Source organism: Opisthorchis viverrini, assembly GCF_000715545.1.
Source record: "Opisthorchis viverrini unplaced genomic scaffold opera_v5_147, whole genome shotgun sequence".
NCBI lineage: Eukaryota > Metazoa > Platyhelminthes > Trematoda > Opisthorchiida > Opisthorchiidae > Opisthorchis > Opisthorchis viverrini.
In genome coordinates, this window is record NW_008751803.1 from 1,196,790 (window position 1) to 1,206,062 (window position 9,273).

At 43.4% G+C, this 9,273-nt stretch overlaps 1 protein-coding gene across 1 annotated transcript; it reads left to right on the plus strand.

The window, feature by feature from the left end:
- Window positions 1–7,781: 7,781 nt before the first annotated feature.
- T265_06805 (hypothetical protein) lies at window positions 7,782–9,273 on the plus strand (the record flags this gene model as incomplete). The annotated part of the gene is made up of 2 exons (XM_009172170.1): window positions 7,782–7,953; window positions 8,546–9,273. 2 exons carry the CDS (start codon window positions 7,782–7,784, stop codon window positions 9,271–9,273), a joined length of 900 nt encoding a protein of 299 aa, XP_009170434.1.

Here is a 9,273-nt window from a genome sequence, read left to right on the forward strand (position 1 = left end):
GATGGTACGGTGCTCTGCGCTATCATCTTACTTCACTTATCTGGACGATTTAGGTTTTGGGTGACAACGGTGTTGAATGGGTTCATATATGAATTGTTTTTATTTACTTTGGAAAGTTCTCTTCTGATCTGTCAAGCCTATATGGTCCCGCACACATTTTACATGTGAGATCTGCTCAATTTTGAGTGTGAATGTGTAGCGCCCCAGTCACCCACATACTTAACTGTTCAACTCACAGTCGCTCACTGGATCGCGAGGCTTGTCTTTTATCTCACGCACAAACACGTCGCATTAAGCTGACTCATCGGGCATCGACTGTATGCACCGCCTAGTCAGCGTAGCAACCACTCATGTGCCGACGCGCCCACGTACACGCATGGGACATACACAAAGGGAAACCGAACCCAGTCAGGACACACAGGCTCGCGCGCGCGCAGGGAGCAAGGAGTCAGCCAAGCACTCCAAGTCCATGGACAATCATGGAACACGTGTAGCAACCATACTGCGAAAAAAAACACGTTCCCACCGTCCGGACTTTTACCAAGGGACTCTCACATACGTTAAGTTCCCTTTTGACTCGCTCCTATTTCACACTGAATTTATTTTTATACGTATCGCAACCATGCTAAAAACTTCTATCGGTGCACATGCACCTTCTGATTTGTATTATGGCTATCACCACCTGTGCACTAATAAATGTAGGCAAGCAGTTTGGTGATAATATACAGAATAAGTGGTTTTACATGTTCCGGTAAGTTGTATTTTTATATTTTTCACACAATATCGGAGATGTTGAAGACCTAAATCGAGATTTCGTCTCGAGAGTGACGCCAATCTATGCTGAAAAGCTGAGAAGCACTGCACTGTGCAGATGTTTCATCCTTGATGGATATCATTGTCCCACGAATCGCCTGAGCTACCTGAATTCGCAAGCCAGAAAAGTGTCCCTTGATGGGGCAGTCAACAGGTGACTACATGTTGTGACTTGCGTAACCAAAGGATGAGAGCTGACATATACTGCTTATGTGCTAGTGAAGCACACAACCTACCGGTCATTCATGGCCGGAATTTTCGTCATGCGACCAATAACCGGGAGGTCGCGGGTTCGAAACACCCTACATATTCGTGAGATGGGTATGCAGAGGATTCTCAACAGAGCTGAAGCAGCTTATGGTAATCCTCGGTGTTTCGGACGGAATCAGCTTCAACTACAGGAAGAATTCTTCTGGTCAAACTCATGAACGGATGTATGTCGTTTATCAAGAGGACACTGTGGAACTTTTGAGCTGAGTAGAAAGTTACTATTAGCCATAAGATATGTTCGTCTTATTAGTAAACGTTGTCTGAACGTCCGTCTTCGCCGCGTTCTTTTGGTTGTTACATGGACAGCTCAACGCGCTACATCGAACCAGAGGGATTTTCCCCTGCGGATATCAATAGGAGACCCAAAGCGACGGACTCAGCGCATAGCTCGTGGCCGATCATGTTTATCATTGGTATGCTTGTCATATCTCCACGAAGTCGTTGATGGTTAGACTTCGGTGAGTTTTTGGTCTTTGAAGGCAACTTCCCATCATCCCCTGTAGGTCTGTCCCACATGTTAGAAGGGGAACTACTCCTGTGAGCAGAACCAACTGCCAGGTTTAACTCTAGAGAGCAACGCGTAAGCCGACTGCGTGTTGATTCCAGACTGCGTCGCAGAAGTGACTTCAGAATGCCCTGTCAGTAGGTGCTAAAAGACGGTCATACTGAGTCGTCTAACAGCTAGAGATGTGTTTCACATTTGACTCAGCCAAAAGCTGCAATTTCCGAAGTAACATGACGCCAACCTGTTTTCGCCTAGGGTCCACGACCATGCTTTCTATCAGTGCTGTTATTTTGGCGTCTACCCGTAAACTGATAAAAGTAAAACAAGCGATCCGATCTCATCAGTACTGAAGTTTCGCCGATATTGTCAAACTTTTTGGTCTTGGTTTTCGATCAGGTTATTAAGCTTACATTGAGATAATTAGATGAGCGTTCTTCAGCACTACTCCGGCGTCCACCAATGAGCTTCATTGGAAGGAGGTCACTACAGCAAGATCGCGGTCGACTTGTCTTGCAACCGAGACCCTTTGAGATAACTTCTGTTCCAAACTCCAATTCGTAATCTGGGTGTCTCAGAAAGAAACGTACCCCTAACAAAGATCGTATTTAAACCGTGTGTATGACTTTTTAATGTCTACATGGCTACCTGTATTGCAAATAAACGTATCCCCTGCACATAAATCTCAATGTCGGTATGAACCAGAAGTATCCCCTCAGCACTGCCACATCGGCATTTGTAAACTGTTCAAACAAAGGATATTATGCATGCGTCCTAACATTACGTTATCAGTCTTAAAAGGTTTTCCAAAATCGGTTGTCCATAGAAAGGTTTCACGAAACTTTTTAGTACACATTTTCACAAACTAAGGACCCAGAAACGGACCCATCTCATTGTGACATTCTGCAGTACTTGTGAAGTGGAGTGACCTTGTTATTCGCTAACCCAGAAACGGACCCATCTCATTATGACATTCTGCAGTACTTGTGAAGTGGAGTTGGCAAGCGTCTGCAGTTGTTGCTTTCAACGCTGGAAGATAACCCATGAAGCACAAAGATTGTCGGTTTCACAACCATGTTCTCACCTCTCTGTCACGAAACACCATATAGAGGTAAAAACTCTGCACTTAAGTCACTATTCATCAGCACATCGACATCTGGTGGCGATTGTTTGAAGTGTGGGCGCTATGGGACGAAATCGGACAGCTGGTGAAACCAAGGTCTTAACTATCCTCTGTAGACGGCGTTGCTCAACCGCAATAAATTGTTGTTAGATAGCACGACCGAATTTGAGGGGGCCACTGTTTTTGTACATGAATGCTTTAACATTCCTTTGAGCGTACCACGGAAGTTATTTTGTACCCATTTGTATTCTCGAAGGCTCAAGATGTCTCTTGAGCTCTAGATGGCCAAGTAGTTCAGGCGCGAACTTATTATCTGGAAGGCTCATATATCGAACCCAACTTGTGCATCTCTGCTAGACTTGTGCAGCCATGCAGTAACTCAACCTTCATACTTCCGACTGAATGACTATCTTTCTATTATTCTATATAGACTCTGACGATACGACGTAGGAGTCTCATCCACGTGTGAGTTTCTAATTGTGATCAATTTCTATGAGTAAGGGTGATCAAACACTGCTTAAGCACAAACAACTTTTCCTGTAAAGGAACCAAACGGTTTTTAGTCAAATTAAAATGATTTTCAAACAAATCACTTGCGTACGGTTTTTGTAAAATCCTGGACCTCATAACGGACAGTCTTTCATCCAACTGAACAATGAATTTTTAGGCCATAAAACTTTTGTGCAGAGTTGTCCAATGGGTGATGGCAAAAATGGAGGTCCGTAGCTCTATTTTAAACGGTTTTGTTATCCAGCGTTGTGGAATACGCTTTGTTGTGTGCTTTCGTGGTTGTTCTAAATGACACCTCCCCAAGATTGATTATCGCAAACCAGAACCGTTTCAACGATTGTTCAAAGATCCACCTTACAAGAAATTCAGAGCAGCTATGGAAGTTTAAAGTGCACTCGCAATGGTTCATGTTTCTCAACAGGTGTAACTTTTTGCGCTTGTTAGAAGGCAATCTACTCTAGCTGTTAAGTCATCAGTCAGGCGTCCGCGACGCAGCTTCGAAACATTATGGTTTTGATATGTCTAATCCCACTCACCTGGTTTATGAAACGAAATTTTCAGTCGACTAAATAGTATTTTTATCCTCAGTGCATTTATGTAAATCGACTGGATCAAGAATATAGCCTCAAGTAAAGCCAGTCAACAGTTTTTCACTCCAAAGCGGAAGAAGGTCTTCCGTAGTTTTACTGAACAATTCGGTCTTGATTTTTGGCCGTCCGTTACCCACACAGTACTTCCTTTCCGATCTTTCGATGCGTGTCATTGAATCGTGAGTCGTAACGTCCAGCTGTAACATCCTTTTGGTTCCCAGCTGTCGTACCACCATAAGGAAGCACGGGGGATGAGCTACCGCCAGGATGTTCAGACCTAGACAGGAGGGGTCAAGGTGCAGAGTTCGGTTTCAAACCACGAACCTTCCACTCAAGAACTTCACGCCTTAACCATTAGGGTATCTTGAGCTCTGATGCGTGCCCGTCATTCCAGCATTCGAACTAGTTCCCTGAGACGTGTCATTTCATCCAGGGATTCGGAATGGAAGTGTCTCTGAGACAGTCACATTTCACGCAACCCTAGGTTTAGTCGTACTGATTTTGCCCAAGTATTTCTGATAAATCACACACAGAACTTCTTGGAACCTTTTGAACCTTTCATCATCAAACTGCTAAAACTTCATTTTTGTTCTTTTGGAATACAATATCGTTTCGTCATAATTGAAGACGATAGCCTCAAAAGTTCCCCGTGCAGCTCCATTTGAATTCAAACGATTCATGAGCTGCCTTCACTAGAAGTGAGTAGTATAAGTCGAGTATTCGAGATCTACAGATAGCCTACTGCCGTCCTGTTTGGGAATCATCAGGTAGGTTTGGTCCTCGGAACTTTGAGACAGCTGGTGTGCTGTATTACGCGGAAAAATGTCAATATGTTTTTTGATTATGAGGAACTCTATCATGTCCCCAGTTACAGGAACTTCAGTATGCAGTTCAGCCCACGAAAATAACCGTGAATCGTTTGTATTCGTTTAATATAGAGAAGAAGGTTAGAAGTTCGAGTTGGCAGTCAAGTTGTTTGCCGAGCTTGGTGATGTGGTTCGCCACCAATCGATGTCACCTCTCTTGAAACCTCAAGTTGGAAAGTGTCAAATCCCTTACAAATTTTTGATGATGACTTAGATTAATGTGCATTCGATAGCTTGGCAATGACCTACACTTAATTTGCAAGAATTTAAGACTTAGCGACAAAATTGTGCTGGAACAGCTGAGAGGTGAACACACGGTTTTCCGATATCCCGATTGTTAAGTTGTCCCAAGACTCAGATGTTTCACTCACCGTCAATCAATATTTCACCCTGTAAGTGAAGCCGATCCATGCTTTAACGGCTAAATGCACTGTTTCATCTTCGTCGAGAGCTTGTAACTTCAAGGATTTTTCAACCCGCGACCTCTCGGTTAGTAGTTGAGACACTTAAATACTCGACCGCGAGCAGCTGATCACCATTCCGACTTAGTTATCAATCTGGTCCACTCGAGTCATGTGCACCCACCTGTGTGCTCCGTATACTTAATGTTATCATTTAGCATTCCTAAATCGCTTGGAAATGAATCATGTACCACTTGCGGTAGAGCTCGCGACTTCCTATGCAAATTCCGACAAAAAGTGAGGGGTGGATGAATAGAAGTCATGGGATGGGTGTCATGGGAGTTGGCGTAGAGAACACTTCTGAGAGGAACGAAACATCAGGTGTAGAGGTCGAACTGTACTATCTTTCAAGGGCTCCAACTATCAAGCACATCATCACAATGGTTTTGCCTTAAAGGACGTGATATGAAGTCATGAATGTCATTCAAACACTGAGTTCAGAAGAAAAATCAGTTCCAAACTTTTGTTTAGAAACTACTTGCTTAAATCTTGCACTTTTGGGAAAGCGTTTTGAAGGAGCCTAATTTACACTGGTTCTTTGACTAGGTAGATGAATTTGTTCAACATGTTCCATGCACATACCCACATCACAGGACCCTAGGTGACTCAAGCTAGTGGACCTGACACACACGGACACTCATGCATCCAGCTGAACAGATTGTATCCCAAATGCGTGAATAGACCACTGCCATAGGTCCAGTGAAGTTTTCTCACCAACCTATTTTTACTGGTGACTCGCTCCAATGTCCCCTGAACCATCGCCATTTTAATCATCTTGATTGTACAAAAGGTTTCCCCTAGTAATTAGAATGTGGGAATTGTCATACTTCATTCAGAGTACTGCCTTGTTCGGAAAACTTTTCAGTTTCACAATCTAAATGGCGCTCAATAGCAGGACTAACCCCGGTCCAACCTGTCCAAATGGATGAATCTAATTTCAAAAGAGTAGGATGCGTTACATCACCTTCCAAAGTAAGTGCAATGACCGGAAAACTGATAAGTACACGTAGGCATGCAGAATTTATTTTCAGATTATGTCAAGGGATCTTGTACACTCAGAACTTGGCCTAGTCCTCTGACCGTGTCCTCTAACAGGCGACTTAACCAGACTAACCAACGAATACGAGGGAGTAAAATGCCCTTGTCCATAGTTCGCACTTTACATTTTCGAAAAGTTTTGCGGGAATTCACAATTATTGCTCACCTGGACAGATATAATGCAAACACAATCACATGATCACTGAAAAATAGGGTGTCTCAGCCTATTAACTATCGGCAGAATAAAGGAAGAATGTATTCTACTCTATTCTAAGTATCGTACAAAGTGCCACTTCGAGAATTTCAAAGTAATCCCAGAATATTACCTCACCCCCGTTGGCCAAACGGTCCTTCTGCGCTGCGTTCAAAATAGAGCAGTGGCTCTCGAAATATATTTATTTGAAAAGCACTTTTGAAAGCTCATTGGGTCCAGGAAATATTCAAGCCACTATACAAACGCGGTCGGATGTCGAATCACTTCCGACGCCGAGTAGGGTTATTGCACATAAAAAAGATGTTTGGACAGATAATAGTGATTAGCAAACTAATTTGTTTTTTGCGAGAGACTCACCTGGAACCCGGCTGAATCCCTCGGTTTTGATGTTTCCAGGCAACTGAATGTGCTGCACCAGACCGCCTCGCTATGATATTCGAGATATCGCGATACATATATATTTTGTAACGCACTACTCACAAGATTACTGAAAACTCCTCGACAGCCCACAACCGGTTTCGCCTTTCCTTGGGCTCATCAGGTAGGCGCAGTCCCCGAGCTTCTGTCAACTTTATGCTGTACTTAAGTTCTGCTCGTACCAACTGGAACATGAGGCGGTCTGGTGCTGCATATTCAGTTGCCTGGAAACATCAAAACCGAAAGACTCGGCTGGGTTCCAGGTGAGTCCCTCGAAAGACCAAATTAGTTTGCAAATGAGTGTATATTCGCTAAATTCGTGCAGTTTGGTTTCAAGTAGAACATAAATTTGATGGAAACTCGGGGACCGCACCTACCTGATGTGCGAAACCCGTTGTGGGCCGTCGAGGAGTTTTCAGCAACCTTATGAGTAGTGCATTACAATATAATGGTGGTGTTTTTGTTATTTCTGTAGAGCTACTCATTATGAAGAGACCTGTCGCTAAAGCAACCGACTTAAGTTCGATCCCTGAAGGTAATTTCCTTAGGCTATCACAACTATATTATTTTTTCTATCTTTTGTGATGAGTTTTGTGAAGGTTATAAACAATACTGCACTTTAAGCTCTCATCTTCTAGACTGAGAAAGCACTCAAGAAGTGAAATTAATTAATTAAACATAATTTTAATAGCCCAATTGGAAACAAAAGCAGTCAGACTGGTGATCATATGGTTGTTCCTCTCTGTGGAAACTACCCTCTGGAAGGCATCGTTTTGGCTGGTAACCTCAGGTGACTTCTTGGGTAATAGGTAACTCCAATTCAAAAACACTCTTAACGATAATTTCCTTTAGTTGCAACGAAGCGTAATTCGTCCTTCATTCAACTGATGACCACAGAACAGTGTCTTGGGGAATCAATTAATTTCGCAGTCTAGTCAGCTGAGTGCACTGAAGCTACAGAATTAATAGATCGATAAATGGCGCTTGCGGCCATGATTGCGAAACCCGTTGTGGGCCGTCGAGGAGTTTTCAGCAACCTTATGAGTAGTGCATTACAATATAATGGTGGTGTTTTTGTTATTTCTGTAGAGCTACTCATTATGAAGAGACCTGTCGCTAAAGCAACCGACTTAAGTTCGATCCCTGAAGGTAATTTCCTTAGGCTATCACAACTATATTATTTTTTCTATCTTTTGTGATGAGTTTTGTGAAGGTTATAAACAATACTGCACTTTAAGCTCTCGTCTTCTAGACTGAGAAAGCACTCAAGAAGTGAAATTAATTAATTAAACATAATTTTAATAGCCCAATTGGAAACAAAAGCAGTCAGACTGGTGATCATATGGTTGTTCCTCTCTGTGGAAACTACCCTCTGGAAGGCATCGTTTTGGCTGGTAACCTCAGGTGACTTCTTGGGTAATAGGTAACTCCAATTCAAAAACACTCTTAACGATAATTTCCTTTAGTTGCAACGAAGCGTAATTCGTCCTTCATTCAACTGATGACCACAGAACAGTGTCTTGGGGAATCAATTAATTTCGCAGTCTAGTCAGCTGAGTGCACTGAAGCTACAGAATTAATAGATCGATAAATGGCGCTTGCGGCCATGATGCTACTTGTACGTCTTGATGCTAACACGGGTGGATTACAATGAACAGTCTATAAAAGTCGAATAGCGAGGCGAAATCATATACCAAGCCCAACATCATGAAACTGATTTGCCTTCTTTTGGTAGCTTTAGTACCAGCCACTCTGGTCGATGGTTATGGCCGGGGGCAAAGGGCTAAGGTGGGACGCTTTTACCGAGGCGCCTACGAAGATGCTACCGGGGCTGATGTGTCATCCTATGACTACAACCTTCGGGGTGGTTTGAGCGCTCATGGTGACTCTGTCTACGATGGCACTTCCGTAGAACATGATCAGGAGGCTGAAGCAGGTTATTACACACAGGGAGGCAGTTTCTTCACACATGGTAAGGCTGAAGACAACACGGACCACGGACTCGACTCCTATCTTAAAGCCAAGGGCAAGTTTTACGGTACTGGATATGAAGATGAATCTTCCGAATACCAGACTGTGACGAAGTTCCGCAGTGGTGGTGCTCAAAACGGTTATAGTAAGAAGAAGCACTATAACCAGTATGAAAGCTATGGACAAGCCAAGAAGACAGGTGACAAGAAGCTGAAGAGCAATTTCGACCTGTACGGCAAGCTCAAGGCACAGGGCAAGTTCAACGGCTACGGTAAAAGTGATATTTTCAGCAAATTTGACAAGTACGCTGAGTACGGCCAAGAGGGTAAAACCAAGGGAACAGCTGACAAAGATGTCTACGGTAAACTTAAGGGTCGTAGTAAGTACGATGCATATGGCAAACTGAGCGGATACGGCAGCGGGAATGACTACTCTAAATACGGGAGCCATGGAGACTACGACAAATTAGGCAACCTTGGGGAGTACTATGGCTACTAA